The 26,403-nt window shown below is 42.6% G+C and overlaps 1 protein-coding gene across 1 annotated transcript in view; it reads right to left on the reverse strand.

Annotated features, from left to right (window-relative positions):
* Positions 1-7,001: 7,001 nt before the first annotated feature.
* LOC138657926 (metalloprotease TIKI1-like) overlaps positions 7,002-26,403 on the reverse strand; it is a 220,955-nt gene continuing 201,553 nt past the window's right edge. The window contains exon 7 of the mRNA XM_069745526.1: positions 7,002-7,573. Within this exon, the coding sequence (XP_069601627.1) occupies positions 7,393-7,573 (181 nt within the window). The 3' untranslated portion in view covers positions 7,002-7,392. The remainder of the gene's footprint in view (positions 7,574-26,403) is intronic.

The following is a 26,403-nucleotide window of genomic DNA, read 5'->3' on the forward strand; positions in this document are numbered from 1 at the left end:
ACGTATACCACACGGACCATGCCTGTGATTTGAGAGAAATCCACACTATTGTCCTTTGAAAAGCCGGCAATTCATGTGTGGTGTACAGTAAAATCACACTAACAGCTTACAATAGAATAGATAGAATAGAAATACACACATAGTATAGATGTATATAATAATAAGATATACAGTTAAGTCCATATATATTTGGACAGAGACAACATTTTCTTTATTTTGGTTATAGACATTACCACAATGAATTTTAAACAAAACAATTCACATGCAGTTGAAGTTCAGACTTTCAGCTTTCATTTGAGGGTATCCACATTGAAATTGGATGAAGGACTTAGGAGTGTCAGCTCTTTAACATGTGCCACCCTGTTTTTAAAGGGACCAAAAGTAATTGGACAATTGACTCCAAGGCTATTTCATGGACAAGTGTGGGCAATCCCTTCATTATGTCATTCTCAATTAAGCAGATAAAAGTCCTGGAGTTGATTTGAGGTGTAGTGCTTGCATTTGGAAAGTTTTGCTGTGAAGTAAACATGCGGTCAAAGGAGCTCTCCATGTAGGTGAAACAAGCCATCCTTAAGCTGCGAAAACAGAAAAACCCATCCGAGAAATTGCTACAATATTAGGAGTGGCAAAATCTACAGTTTGGTACATCCTGAGAAAGAAAGAAAGCACTGGTGAACTCATCAATACAAAAAGACTTGGGCGCCTACGGAAGACAACAGTGGTGGATGATCGCAGAATAATCTCCATGGTGAATTGAAACCCCTTCACAACAGCCAACCAAGTGAACAACTCTCTCCAGGAGGTAGGCATATCAATATCCAAATCTACCATAAAGAAAAGACTGCATGAAGGTAAATACAGAGGGTTCACTGCACGGTGCAAGCCACTCATAAGCATCAAGAATAAAAAGGCTAGACTGGACTTTGCTAAAAAACATCTAAAAAAGCCAGCACAGGTCTGGAAGAACATTCTTTGGACAGATGAAACCAAGATCAACCTCTACCAGAATGATGGAAAGAGAAAAGTATGGCGAAGGCGTGGTACAGCTCATGATCCAAAGCATACCACATCATCTGTAAAACATGGCTTGGGCATGCATGGCTGCCAGTGGCACTGGGTCACTAGTATTTATTGATGATGTGACACAGGACAGAAGCAGCCGAATGAATTCTGAGGTATTCAGAGCAATACTGTGTGCTCAGATCCAGCCAAATGCAGCAAAACTGATTGGTCGTCGTTTCATACTACAGATGGACAATGACCCAAAACATAAAGCCAAAGCAACCCAGGAGTTTATTAAAGCAAAGAAGTGGAATATTCTTGAATGGCCAAGTCAGTCACCTGAACTCAACGCAATTGAGCATGCATTTCACTTGTTAAAGACTAAACTTCAGACAGAAAGGCCCACAAACAAACAGCAACTGAAAACCACCGCAGCGAAGGCCTGGCAGAGCATCAAAAAGGAGGAAACACAGCGTCTGGTGATGTCCATGAATTCAAGACTTCAGGCAGTCATTGCCAACAAAGGGTTTTCAACCAAGTACTAGAAATGAACATTTTATTTAAAATTATTTAATCTGTCCAATTACTTTTGGTCCCTTTAAAAACAGGGTGGCACATGTTAAGGAGCTGAAACTCCTAAACCCTTCATCCAATTTTAATGTGGATACCCTCAAATGAAAGCTGCAAGTCTGAATGTCAACAGCATCTGAATTGTTTTCTTTAAAATTCATTGTGGTAATATCTATAACCAAAATTAGAAAAATGTTGTCTCTGTCCAAATATATATGGACTTAACTGTATATCTTATTATTATCTATTGTTATAGGGCCATTTATTCCATGGCGCTTTACATGTAAGGAGGGGTATACATAATAAAACGAGTACAATAATCTTAAACAATACAAGTCATAACTGGTACAGGAGGAGAGAGGACCCTGCCCATGAAGGCTCACAATCTACAAATATATATGTATATATATCAGTGACACATATATATATATATATATATATATATATATATATCTTTATATTTCATAGAGAGATAGATAGCAGAATAGCAGATAATTCATTTGCAGGCTTCTTTATAATCATTGCAGAAGCCGACAGGATAGGAGACATGGTTTACATACAGTAAACCATTGCAGAACATTGAGATTTATATTTGTCAGAGTCTAATACTGTTAGTAGTATGTGTGTGTAAAATTTGGGACCTGTATGTATTTAATAAAAGAATGTATTCACGGAAAAAACTGGCTTGGGCTCCAGCGCAATTTTCTGCGCCAGAGAGGGAAAGCCAGTGACTGAGGGCAGATATTAATAGCTTAGAGAGGAACCATGGTTATTGGCTCCCCTGGCTAAAAAAATCTGCCCCCAGCCACCCCAGAAAAGATGCATCTGCAAGATGCGCCAATTCCAGCATTTAGCCTCTCTCTTCCCACTGCCCTGTAGCGGTGGCATATGGGGTATTAAAGGGTTAATGTCACCTTTGTATTGTAAGGTGACATTAAAGGTACCGTCACACTAGACGATATCGCTAGCGATCCATGACGTTGCAGCGTCCTCGCTAGCGATATCGTCCAGTGTGACAGGCAGCAGCGATCAGGCCCCTGCTGTGCTGTCGCTGGTCGGGGAAGAAAGTCCAGAACTTTATTTGGTCGCTGGACTCCCCGCAGACATCGCTGAATCGGCGTGTGTGACACCGATTCAGCGATGTCTTCACTGGTAACCAGGGTAAACATCGGGTAACTAAGCGCAGGGCCGCGCTTAGTAACCCGATGTTTACCCTGGTTACCATCCTAAAAGTAAAAAAAAAACAAACACTACATACTTACCTACCGCTGTCTGTCCTCCAGCGCTGTGCTCTGCACTCCTCCTGTACTGGCTGTGAGCGTCGGTCAGCCGGAAAGCAGAGCGGTGACGTCACCGCTCTGCTTTCCGGCCGCTGTGCTCACAGTCAGTACAGGAGGAGTGCAGAGCACAGCGCTGGAGGACAGACAGCAGTAGGTAAGTATGTAGTGTTTGTTTTTTTTTACTTTTAGGATGGTAACCAGGGTAAACATCGGGTTACTAAGCGCGGCCCTGCGCTTAGTTACCCGATGTTTACCCTGGTTACCGGCATCGTTGGTCGCTAGAGAGCGGTCTGTGTGACAGCTCTCCAGCGACCAAAGAGCGACGCTGCAGCGATCCGGATTGTTGTCGGTATCGCTGCAGCGTCGTTAAGTGTGACGGACTGACGGTACCTTAAGTCTGGCTTAGTAATTGAGAAGTGTCTATAAAACTGTCCCACTAGTTAACCCCTTCAATGAACACTGTAAAAAAAAATAAAAAAACGAGGCAAAAAACAATAACGCTGAACAAACAGTGGAATAACACACAAAAAGACGGATATAAATAAATATGGCCCCATTGGAAAATGCCATCTTGTCCCACAAAAAAACGAGCCACCACACAGCGTTATCAGCAAAGAAAATAAAAAAGTTATAGCTCTCAGAATAAAGCGATGCAAAAATAATTATATAAATGAGGTATCGCTGTAATCGTACTGACCCGAAGAATAAAACTGGATTATCAATTTTACTAAACACGGAATGGTATAAGTGCCCCCTCAAAAGAAATTCATGAATAGCTGGTTTTTGTTTATTCTGCCTAACAAAAATCGGAATAAAAAGCGATCAAAAAATGTCATATGCCCGAAAATGGTACCAATTTAAACATCAACTCGTCCCACAAAGAACAAAACCTCACATGACTCTGTGGACCAAAATATGGAAAAATTATAGCTCTCAAAATGTGGTAACGCAAAAACTATTTTTTTGCAATAAAAAGCTTCTTTTAGTGTGTGACGGCTGCCAAACATAAAATCCTGGTATAAAAACCGGCTATAAATAGTAAATCAAACCCACCTTTATGACCGCCTTAGTTAGGGAAAAATAATAAAATAAAAAATGTATTTATTTCTATTTTCCCATTAGGGTTAGGGATGGGGCTAAAGTTAGGGTTAGGGTTGGAGCTAAAGTTAGGGTTAGGGTTGGGGCTAAAGGTAGGGTTAGGGCTAGAGTTGGGGTTAGGGTTTGGATTACATTTACGGTTGGGATAGAGGTGTGTCAGGGTTAGGGGTGTGGTTAGGGTTTTGGTTAGGGTTGGGATTAGGGTTAGGGGTGTGTTGGGGTTAGGGGGGTGTTGGGTTAGGGGTGTGGTTAGGGGTGTGTTGGGGTTAGGGTTGGTGTTAGAATTGAGGGGTTTCCACTGTTTTGGCACATCAGGGGCTCTGCAAGCGCAACATGACATCCGATCTCATTTCTATCCAATTCTGTGTTGAAAAAGTAAAACGGTGCTCTTTCCCTTCCGAGCTCTGTCATGCGCCCAAACAGTGGTTTACCCCCACATATGGGGTATCAACATACTCAGGACAAATTGCACAACAACTTTTGGGGTCCAATTTCTTCTGTTACCCTTGTGAAAATAAAATAAATTGGATCTGAATTAATTTTTGGGTAAAAAAAGGTAAATGTTCATTTTTTTTTAAACATTCCCCAAATTCCTGTGAAGCAACTGAAAGGTTAATAAACTTCTTAAATGTGGTTTTAAGCACCTTGAGGGGTGCAGTTTTTAGAATGGTGTCACTTTTGGGTATTTTCTATCATATTGACCCCTCAAAGTGACTTAAAATGTGATGTGGTCCCTAAAAAAAATTGGTGTTGTAAAAATGAGAAATTGCTGATCAACTTTTAACCCTTATAATTTCCTAACAAAAAAAAATTTTGGTTCCAAAACTGTGCTGACGTAAAGTAGACATGTGGGAAATGTTACTTATTAAGTATTTTGTGCAACATATCTCTGTAATTTAAAAGCATGAAAATTCAAAGCTGGAAAATTTCCATATTTTTAACAAATAAACGCATGTAGTATCAAATAAATTTTACCACTATCATGAAGTGCAATATCTCACGAAAAAACACGGGATCCGTTGAAGCATTCCAGAGTTATAACGGGACAGTGGTCAGAATTGAAAAATTGGCCGGTTCATTAACGTGCAAACCACCCTTGTGGGTAAAGGGGTTAAAAACAAATGATAATATGAAAAAAATTAAAACATTAATGCTATACATTTTTTTCAATTTTGATGTCACTTTTCCTGTAAGCTTTGCATATTTAGATCCATGACCTGGGCTTCCAAATGTATAATAAAGCTGGTATCTCGCACAGATATATTAACTCTCAAAAGGCTGTTCAAGGCATGCAAACATTCCACAGGATAAAGGAAAACATCAAACATTAACCCTGGTCTATAATCCATCAGATTCATAATAACGACCAATCATTCATAATAGTTGTGTAGTGTGAATAGGTTGAGTAACTGAAAAATTTGATTTAAAAACACTTGTGCAAGAAATTGCTTTGGTGAGCAAAAAAATGTGTGATTGTTCACTTGTTCAAAGATTTCAATAACATGAAGGAACAATGGAAATAAATAAAGTCGTAAATTATGGGACTGATTGTATTCCAAGTCAAAGGAACATTTGAATGAATAATGTGTGATTATCAAAAATAATTTTGCAGGAAGCCTGTAATGACGGGAGATGCCCTCAATATTTACAAATGTAGCATTAATAAGTTCAAATAACATTATTTTCAGAAAACAGAGTTTTGTTATTATTGCCATTATAAATGCAAATAAAGTTCTTTGCTAGGATGTAATATAACATAATTAGTGCAGTATGGCTACACTTCCATTATAGTCATATTATTACAAAGTGATAAAATCCTAAATAGTCACTTTTTTCAGTGAATGTATCATGAGAAAATTGCCCATTTTTAAATCAAGTTTTTGTGTTAAATGTATTTTTTTGGCAATGTTTCCTTCTTTTACATAACAATCTACTGTATCTTAAATAAGAAACAAAATTAGAAATCTTGCAAATTTCACACTGGCCACTGGAGCGTTTTTAGACTCTCACTTCTTGTTCTTTCAGAAAGAGGTTTCGGCAGGATTACAATAAATAATAACATCTTAGGGTCACAGCTGAACCTGCTCACTTTTTACCTTTCACAGGGACCTTTGCACATGCTCATTAGATGCTTAAATACGAAACATAGCAACTGAGTAGGTCTAGTGCTGCTAATGTATAGTTGAAATTCCGGAAAGAAATCGGAGGTGTCATGACTCTGTTGTCAGGTGACCCAGAACCAGGGGCTTCTTCCCTGTCCCTAATGCTAGGGGTGCATTAGCTTGATTACTTCTGAGGGTGAAGATGCCGGGGCCACGTACCTTGCCTTAGCTTCTGAATCTGCCTTTAGCCTGTACCAATACCCCACCAAGGGAAGAGGGGAGTAGTAGTGTACCGTAATACACCAACCAGACTAACAAAGTAATACGAACAGGGGTAACGAAAAATACCAAACATACAAATATACAGACATAACCAACACAGATAAACATTGGGGAGTGGTAGATGAGGCAAAATGAACGTAGGAGAAGAAAGGAAATTATCACACATTAAAAACCTAGCAACAGTCACAGATGAATCCATCAAACACCCATCAGTGTAGCATAAGCTATCTCTGACAATGAGTGCTAGCCAGGACCCAGATTATATAAGAGATGGGAATAGCTAACAGTGCACAGCTGAGAGCCTAATTGCTCCAGTGGCTCTCAACTGAGCAGATTAACCCCTGCACTGCTAAAATAAATTTATACCGTTTAATATGAAGGTCAAGTGCTTCTAACCAGTGCAGGAGTAGGGAAAATCAGACGCTGTGCTCTTCTGGCTCCTCTCTGTTGTGGTAAATCCATGATAGGAGGTATGAGTCTAGAATAGCCACATTGGCCAGTGTGAAAATATGATAAAAAATTTAACACAAAAAAACACTTGATTTAAACAATGTAATTTTCTGATTGTATATTCCCTTTAAGACAAAGTCTTTTATTCCAAGCAGTTGCTGCATTAATATCTTTCCAACAAAGTAGTGTTTTTTCATGAAATTATTTATTTGTTCTCTTCGCGATTCTTGGAAGAGTAAATGACAGATGTGCAATCCTAACAAAATACATTCTTAGATAAAAAATAATTTTAGTTTTGCTTTATACAGTAAATCTAAAATACATCTATTTAACAGTACAATGTACATTTCCCAAGTGCATTATGGGATTAATATGAAACCATCCTTCCTCAAGAGAAGAAAAATATAACTTTTCCAATAAGAAAGTATATTATGTTCATTATTAATCTGTAAATTATATTATCGGTCCGTTACAAGGTAAAGCACTTAGGGCAACAGTGACTATACACTTGTATGCCGATAGACCCTTTTCCAGTGCTGTCAATCACATTATTGTCCTTTTGCATGAATTTTTAGTCATGCCAGTAGCAGTTTTGTCTTGTCAGATCCTCATTGTATTAACAGTTGCTGTAAATAGCAAATACACATTAATAGTAAAGTAAAAGCTGATGGAACTGAAGAGCCGCTCGTAGTAGTCTGCATAAAGTAGTCATGTCCATATCTTCTGGGCTGTGGTTCCACTGTGACGTACCCATTGATAATTCGGATTTGTGGAGGAGGTTCCGTGACGCTAAAATAGATGAGAAGATAAAGTAATTTATCATTTAAAAAAACCAAAAACAAAACAGATGCTAAGTGAGTTTAAAGAACAATTACTACACTTCACTACCCCATTTTTACCAAGGTTTCCATCAAAATGGTGATAGGCGTTGTCATTGTGAACTGTACTTTAAGTTACTAAAGCCTAAAGGGCTATAGTAACACTATGATGAAAATTAATGTGATTATGCCATGATTGTATGAAATTGCAATATCTTTATATCTGCCAGGAGCTGGTTCCAAGTCAATAAACGAAAGTCAATGACACTTGAAAATTGTCACAGGTGCACTTTTTATGGCAGGCTGGGATATGATAATAGGGCTTCCATAATCAGTCTTAGGGCAAGCCATTCCGTTTACCAGATCCCAGGGGTTGCACTGGCCGTCATCCTTTAACCACTGTACAAGAATCTGGACTTACACAGGGACCCCTGGCTGGGGCCGCAGAGTCAGCTGCTAACCGGTGAAGCAAGCTGGCAACCAGAAGTGTCATCACACAGGGTCAATACCAGAGACAAAATCAGAAGACAAGCAGGTGGTCAAAAGTCAAGCTGAGGTCAGAACACGGAATGAACAAAGTAGAATTACAGGAACAATGGATTACAGTTATTACCAGGCATAGCTGAGCTAAAAGACTGGCAGCTAGAGACTTTCTGCTGGGAAGATGGAAGAGCCCACCTCTCCCAGCAAAGAGCTAATTACATTACTAGTTCACTGCAGCAAAACACTGGTGGAAAGAAAAGGGACAACTAGCCTCACAAACCTTAAAACTAAAAAGCCACAAGCTGCCATTGTCCAGCAGTGAACATGGATTTAGTGCAGCGCTGCCCGGCGACCAGTGCAGAGGTTGTAGTAGTATGTTCAGACACAAATGTGACAAAGATACAGTTACGTTATGTGCCAAATAATAGCAATGTGTTTAAAACAGCTAAGAAAAAGCTGAATCCTCATAATAGCATTTATTTCCATATATACCTCGGCACTGGGAGCACTGCACATTCAATTCCAAATCAAAACATGAGCAAAATATCAATTTTTAAACTAGAAATGCAGAACAAGAAATAATAAACTGTTAAAAAATAGCAATGTCTTCATTTTCATTTACAAACTGGAATACTGTATTTACCGTATAAACTGAAATTGGATTCCAGACTTTTCTGTTAATTCTGACCTAATAATTAGTTGCGTAATCTTTATTTCTGATAACTGCTTTACATCTGTGTGACATGGAGTCAACTAACATCTGACACCTGCAAACAAATATTCCAGCCCAAGCTCACTAGACTACATTCCACAGTTCATTTGCATTCTTAGGTTATCAAAAACTTTATTGATGTCACGCTACAAATTCTCAATCAAATTGAGGTCTGGGTATCGGGATAGCCACTTAAAAATATTAAACTTGTTGGTCTGGAACCATGATGTTGCTCACTTTCTAGTGTGTTTGGGGCCATTGTCCTGCTGAAACACCCATGTCAAGGGCATTGATTCTTCAACATAAGGCAACATGACCTCTTCCAGTATTTTGATATATTCAAACTGGTCCATGGTGCCTGGTATGTGATAAATGGGCCCAACTCCATAGTATAAGAAACATTACCAAACCAATCTGGTGACACCTCCATGTTTTACAGTCTTCACAGAGTACTGTGGCTTGAATTCAGTGTTTATGGGTTGTCTCATCACGAACTGTTTGCTGCTTTTAGACCCAATAAGATCAATCTTCTTCTCATCTGTCTATAGAATGTTGTGCCACTTCTCTTTCGGCCATTCAATGTGTTCGTTGGCAGACTATAATCTTTTCAACACATCTTTTTACAGCGATGGTACTTTATGATGGTTCATGCAAATTGTTTGGCATTTTCTGATGGTGTTAGGGTTGGTGTAATGCACCGAGTATATATATGAGTTAAAATAGGTGTGTTCGCAACCCGGGGTCCACTGTGCAGGAGAGAACCTGCTGCTAGCAATTGGCGGCACTATATGGCAGTATAAGCGAACTCTGTTACTTCACAGAATCGCTAAGATAGGAAAACGCTGTGCCCTGTTAACCTCACAGAGGATCACAGCAGACACAGCTACCTAACAGAGCAGAAAGCAAACAGTGGTCATGCAGTCAGCCTAACACACGAACAACTCCTCTCCGGTGGAGCTGGAATTCTAGTGGCTATACACCAGCCCTGAATACACACATACAAAACTCCTCACCGGAGGTGCCGGTATTCTACGGGCTTATTTCAGCCAACCCTGACCACATGCAGACATGACCACAAAGTAGCAAAGCTCATGACATAGGTTGATACTAGCTCATGGCCGTGCAAACCTTTTATTGCTGTAGAAGACTAGGACCTTTCTAGTGGTCCAATAGGAGCCGCTCCAGGACCTGAGCATGTGACCCCAGACCTCCAATGGAAGGGCGACCCTTGGGCATGCTCAGTAGAGGAAAAACAGGACTTAGTCCCAGGAGCATCTGCCCGCCGAAGAATAGTGCTAGGTACCATGGCTGAGCCTGAAAGATCAGTAGTAACCAAGCACACATTATCTGCCTGAGCCAGATGCTGAGACCGGCTGAGCAGGCTCCACTGCGGCTGGAGGAGAATGGGAAACTGCAGCAGACAAGGTTTGAAATTCCCCCTGTGCAGCGGCGGGAACTCGACCCCAGCAGATGGTTGCAGGACTCATAGGTAACTGAAGATCTTCTTTGATCTCCCTTGAGCTGATCATTGGATGCTTCTTTGCCATTTTATGATCAGTGCAGATAGTAGTTTTTCTTTTACTTTTACTTGTTTCAAGTATTGTTTTATTTTTATAGCATTGGAAATCTTTTTAGCGGAGCCCCTATAATTTTTGCACTTCTTTATATGTTTTCACCTCTCCAATCAACTTCTTGATCAAAGTTCTTTTTCATCCATACAATGTCTGGAACGACCCATTTTTCTCACTGAGCAAAGGCTACAACTAATAGGTACAATATTTCCTGCCCTCCTTCTTTAAGTAAGTGTCATAATTAACACCTGTTTCTTCACATGAAACCTCACTAATGACCTCACTAACTGAGCTCTGCACTATTAATTAGAACACCCCAAGTCTATGGGATCCAGAACAAGGCAAGAACAAGGCTTTCATAGACTTACATTGAGTTGTAACTTCCGGCTTGCCCAGCAAACACTGGAGCAAATTCGGCAGGTCACAACCTCTAAATGACTACTGCAGCAACATTGAGAACAGATGAAGATGGAAGCTGGTGAGTATAAGACTAGGGACGTGGAACTTAGATTAGCAGCACCACTGCAGCACTGCAATTTAAAAAGCTCTGAAGTAAATGGCCTCTGTTTAGCGTATACAACAGGGTGCATATGTTAAATTATTGCCTTCTATGGATTCTGTACTTTGGATTCCAAAATTCTAGGTAAAAAAAAAATCTATTTATATTTTAGGTACCTCTTTTACTGGATATCGTTTTATGGAAGAGTGCAGTCTGTTACATTATTCCAAACTTTTACTTGTAGTATACTATCAGATAGTTATATTGTACATTATACTGTATATGTATTAAAAAGGTTTGCCCACCCCGGACGAAATCTTCAGCAAACACGTTACCTTCCTGAGTCCTAACAGTGTGTAATGCACACATTGTTAAGATTTGGCGCTGCCGGTTTCAGCAGTCATCACATGACCACAAATATTCGCTTGGCATACTTTCTATTATGTGCCAACTAGAGTCTCGCCCTCGTCTCACAGTGTTTAATTCATAGACGTGGTTAACTTTAGGTCACATAATGACTTTTTCCTTCTGAAAACATTACATAAGGGAATGTAGGTGTATATATTAGGGTATGTTCCAGTTTCATGGTATCCCAGTGTATCTGGGTTGTGAAATAGAACAGCTGCAATTGGTACCAAGTTTATTATGTTCACACACACACATATTCAGGCCCACACTGGCCTGGAGATTTCGCCTGTTGGAGGGTGAGGCATTTCACGGCCCAACTCGAAAGAGCTTTTGTTTGTTTTTTTCTTTGTTCACTGAAGTCAATATAATTCTCACATGAGCATGCCATGACATTAGCAATCTGTGAGGATGCCTGTTATAAAGATCTCTTCTTCACATTCATTTGTTTCAGTAATCTTTCTTAAAAGGGGAATCCAGTGAGAATGATCTGATGTGTCTGAGATCCATGTGAGGAGATGATACTGGTGAAGTCTGATCTTGGACCACTACTGGAGAATGAAAGGGTTCCTAATACTGCACTTTGAATGCTGTATCATGGTTTTCATCCTGAATATCATTAGTGGTCCAAAATCCTAAGACCTCAGATGTAACCAATGTTATTGATAACATAGAAAAATATCACAACTGGATTCTCCAGGAAATAAGTGTGATCGTAACTATAAATGGATCTGGATGGACACCTTAAAAATTCTACCAATCCAATTATTCATAATTATATAATATTATACAAGCAGTAGATACCAAGAAAAATCACGTTCTACTGGCTCTAAGAAATATCAAAAACTGTCCTAAACTATCACATGTAACCTTTTTCTAAAAAAAAGTAACACACACATATTTATATATGTATGTATTGCTTGGGTGGAATATGCAAAATTGACATGATGTGTGATTGCAAACATTTTCCTATGGGATCCTTCTATATAACATATTAATTCCTATTTCAATGCCAACAGAGTCTAGAGTGCATTTCTAATAGCCGATTATCGTGAACGAGTGTTCCTAACAAGTGTAAACAGGCTGTCAATTACCCTATGAACAAGCAAAATGCTCTTTCATCGGGTGAAAAGATTTTTACGTTTCTTAAAAATTATTATTCTCGGCAGCACATTGTCCTGTGAAAATAGGAAATGTGCTACCGAGAACAATGACAGCCTATGTGCACAGAACTATCTATTAGCAATAATTCCCTGCACATTGGAGGCACTGTTGGCCAGTGTAAACAGACTATTAAACGACTGCCGATTGGTAAATTTCTCGTTGCATTTATGTAGGCAGTAATCTGTCCATAACAGGCAACAACAACACAGCAGGTAGATTGTGTGCAATAAATGAGAGCTGACATTGGTGCCCATACAGTATCGTTATTGTTGCCAGCACATCCACTGTTCACACAAGGGGATATGCTGCTGACAACCATTATATTTATACACTGCTCAACAAAAATAAAGGGAACACTTAAACATCAGAATATAACTCCAAGTAAATCAAACTTGTGTGAAATCAAACTGTCCACTTAGGAAGCAACATTGTTTCACAATCAATTTCACATGCTGTTGTGCAAATGGAATAGACAACAGATGGAAATTATTGGCAATTATCAAGACACACTGAATAAAGGAGTGATTCTGCAGCTGGGGACCACAGACCACATCTCAGTACCAATGCTTTCTGGCCGATGTTTTGGTCACTTTTCTGAATGTTGGTGGTGCTTTCACACTCATGGTAGCATGAGACAGACTCTACAACCCACACAAGTGGCTCAGGTAGTGCAGCTCCTCCAGGATGGCACATCAATGCAAGATGTGGCAAGAAGGTTTGCTGTGTCTGTCAGCGTAGTGTCCAGAGGCTGGAGGCACGACAAGGAGACAGGCCAGTACACCAGGAGACGTGGAGGGGTCCGAAGGAGGGCAACAACCCAGCAGCAGGATCGCTACCTCAGCCTTTGTGCAAGGAGGAACAGGAGGAGCACTGCCAGTTCCCTGCAAAATGAGAGCCAGCAGGCCCCAAATGTGCATGTGTCTGCACAAACAGTTAGAATCTGACTCCATGAGGATGGTCTGAGTGCCTGACGTCCACAGATGGGGGTTGTGCTCACAGCCTAACACTGTGCAGGACGCTTGGCATTTGCCACCGAACACAAGCATTGGCAAATTCGCCACTGATGCCCTGTGCTCTTCACAGATGAAAGCAGCTTCACACTAGCACATGTGACAGACGTGAGAGAGCCTGGAGATGCCATGGAGAGTGATCTGCTGCCTGCAACATCCTTCAGCATGACCGGCTTGGCAGTGGGTCAATAATAGTGTGGGGTGGCATTTCTTTGGAGGGCCGCACAGCCCTCCATGTGCTCGCCAGAGGTAGCCTGACTGCCATTTGGTACTGAGATGAGATCCTCAGACCCCTTGTGAGACCATATGCTGGTGCGGTTGGCCCTGGGTTCCTCCTAATGCAGGAGAATGCCAAGCCTCATATGGCTGGAGTGTGTCAGCAGTTCCTGCAAGATGAAGGTATTGAAGCTATGGACTGGCCCACCTGTTTCTCTGACCTGAATCCGATTGAACACATCTGGGACATCTTGTCTTGCCCCATACTCCAACGTCACATTGCACCACAGACTGTCCAGGAGTTGGCGGATGCTTTAGTCCAGGTCTGGGAGGAGATCCCTCAGGAGGCCATCCGCCGCCTCATCAGGAGCATGCCCAGGTGTTGTAGGGAGTTCATACAGGCACGTGGAGGCCACACACACACAACAGTGCATCATTTCCTTGTCTTGAGGCATTTCCACTGAAGTTGGATCAGCCTGTAATTTGATTTTCCACTTGATTTTGAGTATCATTTCAAATCCAGACCTCCATCAGATAATAATTTTGATTTACATTGCTCATTTTTTTGTTTTATTGTTCTCAACACATTCCACTATGCAATGAATAAAGATTTGCAACATTTCATTCAGTCATATCTAGGATGTGGTATTTTAGTGTTCCTTTTATTTTTTTGAGCAGTGTATATACATGATTAATGCCATTAAATACTGTTTGATCAGCAGAAATATCTACACATATCTATTCTGTGAACAAATGTTCATATTAACTCTTGTTTGGCCAATATTGATCCTTGAAAATGAAAATGAGCCTTTAATTGAATTTCATTTTCATTATAAATTTGTTATGGAAAGTGGCCACAGTGGAGAGTACTTTTCGTACAAAAAAACCCCAATATAAAACACATATGACCCTGCAGCTAAAAATCATTAAAATGCAAAAAATGAACCAGAATTTTACATTGTGCCTGCCAGGGGGGAATATTATCTTCAATCTCTACCTACATTCCTCTTTTTCATCATTACAAAGTGCTCTTACCGTTCAATAAAGTTATTTATTAAGCAGATAATAAATAGTCAATCATGTTGGTCAGATTCTAGATTAATAAATAACTTGCTCTGTACAGTCTAATTGCTATTACCATTACTCCATGGCTCAAGGCTATTTCTAACATCAGAAATTCAACAGTAATTTCCAGTAATCTGATAAAAATCAAACTTGAGCTATTTCATAAGGTAATAGACTACACTATTCTGAGAGAAAATGTACAAATCTTTGGCCATAAGTGACAGAAATATCATTGTTTTATCCTAGACAGGTCTGGTGATATATGTACCTAAGCTGTTTCAGCATAGAATTTAACGTTCCAACCTGTCAGCCAGGGTACTGACATATATCAATTCTCGAAGTCAAAAGCTAAATAAAAAGGACTCCCAATCAAAATAACCTCTGTTATAAAATTCTAATTTTAACTCCACAATGGATGTAGACAAAATGGAGTAAATTGATAATGGGGAATCTTACTGAAGACCGTAGTCTAATGACCCTTTTAAATGGGCAGTTAAAGTGCCAATAACAAATCTGACTGACAATAAAGCAAGTCAATTGGTAATTGGTTGATACTATTTACATGCTGCAACAAATGTGAGGATTTCTTCAGAATTTTATTTTATGTGAATATTCACAGAAAACACTTTGCATTATTATCGGCAGCACATTCCCTGGCAACAGACAATAATAACAGCCCTTGAGGAAGCAGACAAGCTAAACACACATAGAAATTGAGGACATATGATATGCTCCTGTTCTACATATAATGGGTGTGAATGATGTTTATACACAGTGGTTATCAAGGAAAATATGATTATACATTTGCACTTTTCTCTTGCTCTAGGATTGCATTCTATGATGTATCAAGTGAGTTATGGTACTGACTTTACTATGCATTTGCCCCTTTAATCTCATTGTTAAGTTATTGGAATGAAATGTGACCAAGATATACATTGCTAGTGTTACAAACATATGGTTTCGCAGCTGTTTATTTGAATTTTCCTTATTAAGTCTCTATAACTTTATAAATTGTGTTTTTTATGTTGTACAGTAAAAATTTTTATTATTATGATAGCATTCTCGTTGTATTTTCTTTGGCGGTACAATAATTTTTAGGCATATATAAAATATATCATCTATGTCAAATGTGCATTTTGTCATTTGTCTTTTAATTGATGGATCGCTGTAAACTTGTCAATCATCAGGATGGTTCAGGTGAACAGAGTCCTAGGTAAAAAGCTATTAACACACTCTCGATAATCCCTAAGCAAGATATACTGGCACAATGAAGGCGGTAGCGCAGATGAGGAACTACTAATACAAAGATATATGTGACATGAAGTTGGGTATAATAATAGGCAAGTACTGGACCAAAAATATACATGCATTACAAATTCACATGTAAGCATAGGATAGCAATAAATGTGTCATGTGATATTACAAGACAGCCATAGACTTGTAATGTAATAAACCAAACTGCTCTTCAGAAGAAATGTGCACAACAATATAGATTTACAGTATAAAAAAAGAATAATTTAATTATAATTTGGGGCGTATTTTGTGACTTTTCATCGGTATCTTGTACTGTGCATATAATTACTTTTCATATGACAAATCGGTTTATCCAACTCATCCATTTTACCTCTTTTTTTACTTATCATATAATATAGAATTATTTATATATGAACTATTGCCTACTTCTCTCTTTATATAAATGTTCATGGTTTTTTTCACCATAATTCTCAAATTTGGACGTGATTTTGTATGAAAAATGTATGTTCATCCCCTGGTCTATTTGGATGTTGTTCCATCATCTACTGTGGCCCTGTTTTTAACTACCATTTTATCGTGTTATGATTAAAAAAAAGATTAATGAATTTCCCAATTCATTTCTATTCATTTATAAGTGATATTTGCATAAAAAATATTCAAAGTCTCAAAATTTTTCCCAACAGGCCCATATAAACAGGTTGATAAGGAAAGAGTGTGCGTAGGAACATTATTTCCTGAAAATTGGTGAGTTGAAACGAGTTAAGTAGTTTGATTAAACATGAGCTGGGCTGCAGGGTACATGGTAATCTATGCACCCAGAACGGTCTTATTGATGATTATTCTGTGTTCATAGAATTCTGTCCAGCTTCCTTATACAGGCCAGAAAGTGACAGTCAATCACCCAGCCAGTAACCAATCTGTGGTCATTTAATGGCCTGGATTGGCAAGTGTAAATGCACCGTCAAGCTGAAACCATAGGTCATCAACGAATAAAACTACTAAAATAATGCGATCACAAAGTACAATAAATCTGCAGTCCACTAAGATAACAAAATACAATTCAGCCTAATATACAGTGGATAATAGATCAAAGTCGAATGGGAAAGCAAATGAAATCCAAGAAGATATAAAGTGCTTTCAGGCAGATGGCACTGTACCTGCGTGTTCCAGGTGACAATCATCCCTCTGACACAGTGTGTGGCATACGAGGGATGCCGAGCAGGAGAGCCTCCTATATTTGCTTTGTTAGGACATATGGTTGTTGTCCTTCCTGATTTGTTAGAGAATATTCGCATGCCCAAGACTCGATTCAGACATTTTTGCAGCTCTGACAGTTATCTTTATGGGGCTTGCAGAAATCCATTTGCTTTTTGCCAAAATAATGCCATTTTATGTGTTTGCAGCTGATATCACTTGCAATCTGCTGTACACAGTATGAATATATCCTTAAAGGGGTACTCCCATATCACACATTTATGGTATATCCACAGGATACACTTTATCTGTATAGTAAATGCGGGTTCCATCAATGGGACCTGCATTTATTTTGAGAACAAGGTCCTGTTGTCCACTGCTGCCAGCGGAGGGGTAGTAGGAATTTATATACAAACGAATGGTAATTCCAACTACGTCTTGACTGACAGCAGTAAAATTCAGGGCATTGTTTTTAAGATCCCATTGGTGGAATCCAAATTTAATATGACATTAACCCCTTTACCCCCAAGGGTGGTTTGCACGTTATGGACCGGGCCAATTTTTACAATTCTGACCACTGTCCCTTTATGAGGTTATAACTCTGGAACGCTTCAACGGATCCCAGTGATTCTGACATTGTTTTCTCGGGACATATTGTACTTCATGACAGTGGTAAAATTTATTTGATATTACCTGCGTTTATTTGTGAAAAAAAACAGAAATATGGCGAAAATTTTGAAAATTTCGCAATTTTCCAACTTTGAATTTTTATGCAATTAAATCACAGAGATATGTCACACAAAATACTTAATAAGTAACATTTCCCACATGTCTACTTTACATCAGCACAATTTTGGAACCAAAATTTTTTTTTGTTAGGGAGTTATAAGGGTTAAAAGTTGACCAGCAATTTCTCATTTTTACAACACCATTTTATTTTAGGGACCACATCTCATTTGAAGTCATTTTGAGGGGTCTATATGATAGAAAATACCCAAGTGTGACACCATTCTAAAAACTGCACCCCTCAAGGTTCTCAAAACCACATTCAAGAAGTTTATTAACCCTTCAGGTGTTTCACAGGAATTTTTGGAATGTTTAAATAATAATTAACATTTAACTTTTTTTCACAAAAAATTTACTTCGGCTCCAATTTGTTTTATTTTACCAAGGGTTACAGGAGAAAATGGATGCCAAACCTTGTTGCAAAATTTGTCCTGAGTACACCGATACCCCATAAGTGGAGGTAAACCACTGTTTGGGCGCATGGGAGAGCTCGGAAGCGAAGGAGCGCCATTTGACTTTTTAATGCAAAATTGACTGGAATTGAGATGGGACGCCATGTTGCGTTTGGAGAGCCACTGATGTGCCTAAACATTGAAACCCCCCACAAGTGACACCATTTTGGAAAGTAGACCCCCTAAGGAAATTATCTAGAGGTGTGGTGAGCACTTTGACCCACCAAATGCTTCACAGAAGTTTATAATGCAGAACCGTAAAAATAAAAAATCATTTTTTTTTCACAAAAATTATCTTTTCGCCCCCAATTTTTTATTTTCCCAATGGTAAGAGAAGAAATTGGAACCAAAAAGTTGTTATACAATTTGTCCTGAGTACGCTGATACCCCATATGTGGGGGTAAACCACTGTTTGGGCGCATGGGAGAGCTCGGAAGGGAAGGAGCGCCATTTGACTTTTCAATGCAAAATTCACAGGAATTGAGATGAGATGCTGTTAGGGCTGGCGGAACGCACCGAGTAAATATAGAGATGTTATTTGGTGCGTTCGCAGCCCGGGGTCCACCGTGCAGGAATAGAACCTGCTGCTGGCAAACAGCGGCACGATATGGCGGTAGAAGCGAACTCTGTTGCTTCACAGAGTCGCTATAAGGAAAGGACTGTGTCCTGTTAAACTCCACAGGAATACACAGTAACTGCTGAGCAGATAGCAGCTTGTGGTCACGCAGTCCAGGAGGCAAACATACAATCTCCTCCCCGGTGGAGCCGGTATTCTAGTGGCTTATTTCAGCCGGGGCCCTGTAACCAAACACACAATCTCCTCACCGGAGGTGCCGGTATTCTAGTGGCTTATTTCAGCCGGGTCCCTGAATACACACAAGCGTGACCACAGTGGCGCAAAACTCATGTCATGCATTGATACTAGCGCATGGCCGTGCGGCCATGCGAGCCTTATATAGCTGCAGCAAGAAAAAGACCTTCCTAGAAGGACCAATGAGAGACTGCCATAACTGAGCATGTGACCCTAGATCTCCACTGAGAGATCTTACCCTGGGCATGCTCAGTGTGTGAAAAGCAGGAGTTAGTCCTAGCAGCAATAGGACCTTCCTACCATGTGACCCTCGATCTCCACTGAGAGATCTTACTCAGGGCATGCTCAGAATGAGAAAAGCAGGACTTAGTCGCAGAAGCGTCTGCTCGCCGCTGCCAAGCACTGACTTCAATGGCAGAAGCAGGAAAGGCAGCAGTAACTCTTTGTACAGAGTGGGACTGAGCAAGACGCTTGGACTGACGTCTCCGCTGAGCAGGCACAACTGCGGCAGGAGAGGAATGGGAGACCGCAGCGGAGATGGCCCGAGATTCCCCCTGTGCAGATGCGGGAACTCGACCCCTAACATTACCCCCCCCTCCTAGGGCCCCCCCCCTCCTTGGACCTCGCTACGCTCAAAGGCAGCAATGAGCTGCGGAGCCTGGATGTGCTCAGCAGGCTCTCAGGACCATAACCCTTCCAGTCCACCAAATAAAACTTTTTACCACGTACCACCTTGCACCCCAAAATAGCATTCACCTCGTAATCGTCCGTAGACGAACCTGATGTCCCAGCAGATGACTCGGAAAACCGGGACATGTATACGGGTTTCAAGAGGGACACATGAAAGGTGTCGGTGATACCCAGGCGTGGCGGAAGGGCCAAACGATAGACCACAGGATTAACCTGTTCGAGGACCTTAAAAGGACCCAAGTAGCGAGGTGCAAACTTAGTGGACTCCACTCGCAGCCTGATGTTATGGGCGGAGAGCCACACCAAGTCGCCAGGAGCAAAGGTCGGAGCGGGGCGCCGATGTGCATCGGCGGAGGACCTCATTCTCTCCTTGGAGGCCCGAATGGCATCCTGAGTGCGGTCCCAAATATCCCATGCTTCCACAGCCCAGTCTGCCACCCTGGAGTCGGAGGAAGACACGGGCATAGGCACAGGTACCCGCGGATGCTGACCATAGTTAAGGAGAAATGGGGTTTGTCCAGTGGAGTCGGCCACGGCGTTGTTCAGCGCAACTCTGCCCATGATAGCAAGGATGCCCAGTCATCCTGCCTGGCCGAGACAAAATGTCGCAGATATGTGACCAAGGTCTGGTTGGCCCTCTCTACCAACCCGTTCGTCTCGGGATGATATGCGGAAGAGAGATTTAACTCAATGCTGAGAAGACGACAAAGCTCTCTCCAGAACCGAGACGCAAACTGGGGACCCCGGTCACTGACAATTTTGTCCGGCATACCGTGTAGGCGGAAGATGTGTTTTATGAACAACGCTGCCAAGGCCCGTGCAGAAGGTAACCGTGGAAGCGGGACCAAATGCACCATTTTAGAAAAATGATCGGTGACAACCCAAATGATGGTACAGCCACGAGACTTGGGCAAACCCACCACAAAGTCCATCCCGACCATCTCCCAGGGCCTGTCTGCCACCGGCAAGGGATAGAGTAACCTTGCTGGCCGTTGTCGAGGAGATTTATTTTTGGCACAGGAGACACATGCCTGAATGTAATCTCTGACATCACGAACCATATGTGGCCACCAGTACGACCTCGCCAGCAGCTCAGATGTCCTTTTTGTCCCAAAGTGTCCACCCACCCTAGACGAATGAGTCCAAGAGAGAACCTCCGGTCGCAAATTAATAGGTACAAAAGTCTTGCCCGGAGGCACAGACTCTAGCGAAACCGGAGCTACGGTTCTCAGGCTCTCAGAAGGGACAATAAGCCGAGGCTCCCCTTCCTCCTCCTCAGATGACACAACAGAGCGAGAGAGGGCGTCAGCACGAATGTTCTTCTCCCCAGCGAGATAATGGAGGGTGAAGTGGAATCGGGAGAAGAACAAGGACCATCTGGCCTGGCGAGAATTTAGCCGCTGGGCTGTTTGCAAATATAACAAATTTTTGTGGTCCGTGAAGACTTGAAAGGGAAAGCGAGCCCCCTCCAAGAGATGTCTCCACTCCGAGAAAGCCAACTTCATCGCTAGCAACTCCCTGTCCCCGATGGAATAATTCCTCTCCGCTGGTGTGAAGGTCTTGGAGTAGAAGAAGCAAGGATGCTTCCGACCTTGAGCATCCTTTTGGAAGAGGACTGCTCCTGCACCAACGGATGAGGCATCCACCTCCATTATAAACGGCTTATCCACATCGGGACGATGTAGGATGGGAGCGCTAGCAAAATGAGACTTAATAGAAGAGAAGGCCTTGGAGACCTCTTCAGACCACAATTTGGGATTTGCTCCCTTCTTGGCGAGGGCTACCAAGGGAGCTACCAAAGTTGAGAAGTGTGGAATGAACTGGCGGTAATAATTAATGAACCCCATAAAGCGCTGCACCGCTTTAAGAGAATGGGGTTCTTGCCAGTCCATCACAGCCTGTAGTTTGGCAGGATCCATAGCCAATCCCTGGGCGGAAATGATATAGCCCAGGAAAGGTAAAGACTCCTGCTCAAACATACACTTCTCCAACTTTGCATAGAGGGAATTTGACCGTAAGAGGTCGAAGACTCTGCCAACATCTCTCCGGTGGGAGTCAATATCTGGAGAGAAGATGAGAATATCATCCAGATAGACTACGACCGAGGTGGAGAGCATATCCCGGAAGATGTCATTGACAAAGTCTTGGAAGACGGCTGGGGCATTACAGAGCCCGAAGGGCATCACCAGATACTCATAGTGCCCATCCCTGGTATTAAACGCCGTCTTCCATTCATCCCCCTCACGGATGCGAATCAGGTTATAAGCACCCCACAAATCTAATTTGGTAAATACCCTTGCTCCCCGTAGCCTATCAAAGAGCTCAGAAATCAGGGGCAATGGGTACTTATTCTTAACGGTGATGGCGTTAAGACCCCTGTAATCTATGCAAGGACGCAATTCTCCGTTCTTCTTCTTCACGAAGAAGAACCCTGCCCCTGCAGGTGACACTGACTTCCTAATGAACCCTCTTGCCAAATTTTCCTGGATGTATTGGGACATAGCCTCTGTCTCCGGGAGGGAGAGGGAATAGACCCGTCCCCGAGGAGGTTCTGCTCCAGGCAAGAGATCAATAGGACAGTCATAGGGGCGGTGAGGTGGAAGGGCCTCCGCGGCCTTTTTGGAGAAGACGTCTGCATAGGACCAATAGCATTTGGGAAGGGAAGAAAGATCTGCAGGTATCTCGGTGGTAGAAACCTGAACGCACTCTCTCAAACATCTGCCCTTACATGAATCACTCCAACCCAATATCCTCCCAGAGGACCACTCAATATGTGGGGAGTGGAAACGGAGCCAGGGTATTCCCAGCAGAATCTCATCCATTCCCTCGGGAAGGACAAGAAGGGAAATTATCTCTTGGTGGGATGGGGACATAGCTAACGTGAAAGGGACAGTCTGGTGTGTTATCTGAGATGGAAGTGTTGACCCATTCACTACTCTAACAGTCACCGGTTTGGCGAGCATCACCAGAGGTATTTCATGGCGCAGAGCAAAAGCTGAGGAGAGGAAATTCCCCTCAGCTCCAGAATCCACACAAAGCTCGACTGTTAGAGAGTAAGAGCCTAATATGATTGTCCCTTTGAAGGACAGCTTTGAGGAAAATGCCGCTGTGTCTAGTGAACCTCCTCCAAGGGTTACTAGACGCGATCATTTACTCGACCGCCGTGGACATTTACTGGCATAATGTCCTTCTTGTTGGCAATTTCTGCAAACCACGGGTACTCGAGCGGTCCGAGACTTAGGTCCCGCTCGAGAAACCTCCATGGCCTCATGGGAGTCGGACGCCTGAACGGAAGATTCCAGAGGTCTGGCGAAGGTGGGAGCCAGCCGAAACCTCTGCCTACACTGGGCCCGCTCCAACTTCCGCTTGTTAAAACGGAGGTCGATGCGGGTAGATATAGAAATAAGCTCCTCCAGTGTGGCGGGAATCTCCCTGGTGGCCAAGGCGTCCTTCACATGGTCTGCCAGTCCTCTCCAGAACACTTTATCCGGCCATTCCAGCTCAGAGACCAGAGTCCGGAATTGGACGGCGAACTGGCTGACCATGGACGAACCCTGTGTTGTTGCCAACAATTGGAGCGCGGTATCGTGGGTGACACGAGGTCCCAAAAAGACCTGTTTAAGAGCGTCCAGGAAGAGAGGAGCACTCTGCGCCACACGATCATTGCGCTCCCATAGCGGCGTTGCCCACTCCAACGCCCTGCCCGACAAAAGGGATAAAATAAATCCCACTTTCGCCCGTTCCGTAGGAAAACGTGCAGCCAGAAGCTCAAGATGTATGGAGCACTGACTCACGAATCCCCGACATAGCTTACTGTCACCAGCAAACTTGTCTGGAAGCGGAAGATGGGATAAAGTTGGAGCAGGGGTGGCAGAGGACAAACTGGCTGCAGCTACACTTGCAGCCTGAACAGCGACTGCAGTAACATCCACAGCTGAGGTTGTGCGCTCGAGAGCCGTCAACCTACCCTCCAGCTGCAGGATGTACCACTGTAAACGCTGATCGTCCGCCATTTACCAGCCAGACCCTGGCGCTAGTATACTGTTAGGGCTGGCGGAACGCACCGAGTAAATATAGAGATGTTATTTGGTGCGTTCGCAGCCCGGGGTCCACCGTGCAGGAATAGAACCTGCTGCTGGCAAACAGCGGCACGATATGGCGGCAGAAGCGAACTCTGTTGCTTCACAGAGTCGCTATAAGGAAAGGACTGTGTCCTGTTAAACTCCACAGGAATACACAGTAACTGCTGAGCAGATAGCAGCTTGTGGTCACGCAGTCCAGGAGGCAAACATACAATCTCCTCACCGGTGGAGCCGGTATTCTAGTGGCTTATTTCAGCCGGGGCCCTGTAACCAAACACACAATCTCCTCACCGGAGGTGCCGGTATTCTAGTGGCTTATTTCAGCCGGGTCCCTGAATACACACAAGCGTGACCACAGTGGCGCAAAACTCATGTCATGCATTGATACTAGCGCATGGCCGTGCGGCCATGCGAGCCTTATATAGCTGCAGCAAGAAAAAGACCTTCCTAGAAGGACCAATGAGAGACTGCCATAACTGAGCATGTGACCCTAGATCTCCACTGAGAGATCTTACCCTGGGCATGCTCAGTGTGTGAAAAGCAGGAGTTAGTCCTAGCAGCAATAGGACCTTCCTACCATGTGACCCTTGATCTCCACTGAGAGATCTTACTCAGGGCATGCTCAGAATGAGAAAAGCAGGACTTAGTCGCAGAAGCGTCTGCTCGCCGCTGCCCAGCACTGACTTCAATGGCAGAAGCAGGAAAGGCAGCAGTAACTCTTTGTACAGAGTGGGACTGAGCAAGACGCTTGGACTGACGTCTCCGCTGAGCAGGCACAACTGCGGCAGGAGAGGAATGGGAGACCGCAGCGGAGATGGCCCGAGATTCCCCCTGTGCAGAGGCGGGAACTCGACCCCTAACAGATGCCATGTTGCATTTGGAGAGCCACTGATGTGCCTAAACATTGAAACCCCCCACAAGTGACACCATTTTGGAAAGTAGACCCCCTAAGGAACTTATCTAGATGTGTTGTGAGAACTTTGAGCCCCCAAGTGTTTCACTACAGTTTCTAACGCAGAGCCGTGAAAATAAAAAAAAAAAATTCCCCCCCAAATTATTTTTTAGCCCCCAGTTTTGTATTTTCTTGAGGGTAACATGAGAAATTGGACCACAAAAGTTGTTGTCCAATTTGTCCTGAGTGCGCTGATGCCCCATATGTGGGGGGGAACCACCGTTTGGGTGCATGGGAGGGCTCGGAAGGGAAGGAGCGCCATTTGGAATGCAGACTTAGATGGAATGGTCTGCAGGCGTCACATTGCATTTGCAGAGCCCCTAATGTACCTAAACAGCAGAAACCCCCCACAAGTGACCCCATATTGGAAACTAGACCCCCCACGAGCTTATCTAGATGTGTTGTGAGAACTTTGAGCCCCCAAGTGTTTCACTACAGTTTACAACGCAGAGCCGTGAAAATAAAAAATCTTTTTTTTTCCCATGAAAATTATTTTTTAGCCCCCAGTTTTGTATTTTCCCAAGGGTAACAGGAGAAATTGGACCCCAAAAGTTGTTGTCCAATTTGTCCTGAGTACGCTGATACCCCATATGTTGGGGTAAACTTCTGTTTGGGCACACGGGAGAGCTCGGAAGGGAAGGAGCACTGTTTTACTTTTTCAACGCAGAATTGGCTGGAATTGAGATCAGACGCCATATCGCGTTTGGAGAGCCCCTGATGTGTCTAAACAGTGGAAACCCCGCAATTATAACTGAAACCCTAATCCAAACACACCCCTAACCCTAATTCCAATGGTAACCCAAACCACACCTCTAACCCAGACACACCCCTAACCCTAATCCCAACCCTATTCCCAACCGCAAATGTAATCCAAACCCTAACCCTAACTTTAGCCCCAACCCTAACTGTAGCCTTAACCCTAACTGTAGCCTTAACCCTAGCCCTAACCCTAACCTTAACCCTAGCCCTAACCCTAGCCCTAACCCTAGCCCTAACCCTAGCCCTAACCCTAGCCCTAACCCTAACCCTAGCCCTAACCCTAACCCTAGCCCTAACCCTAACCCTAGCCCTAACCCCAGCCCTAACCCTAACCCTAGCCCTAGCCCTAACCCTAGCCCTAACCCTAGCCCTAACCCTAGCCCTAACCCTAATGGGAAAATGGAAATAAATACATTTTTTTTAATTTTTTTATTTTTCCCTAACTAAGGGGGTGATGAAGGGGGGTTGGATTTACTTTTATAGTGGGTTTTTTAGCGGATTTTTATGATTGGCAGCCGTCACACACTGAAAGACGCTTTTTATTGCAAAAAATATTTTTTGCGTTACCACATTTCGAGAGCTATAATTTTTCCATATTTGAGTCCACAGAGTCAAGTGAGGTCTTGTTTTTTGCGGGACGAGTTGCCGTTTTTATTGGTAACATTTTCGGGCATGTGACATTTTTTGATCGCTTTT

The sequence above is a fragment of the Ranitomeya imitator genome, chromosome 1 (assembly GCF_032444005.1).
Source record: "Ranitomeya imitator isolate aRanImi1 chromosome 1, aRanImi1.pri, whole genome shotgun sequence".
Lineage (NCBI taxonomy): Eukaryota > Metazoa > Chordata > Amphibia > Anura > Dendrobatidae > Ranitomeya > Ranitomeya imitator.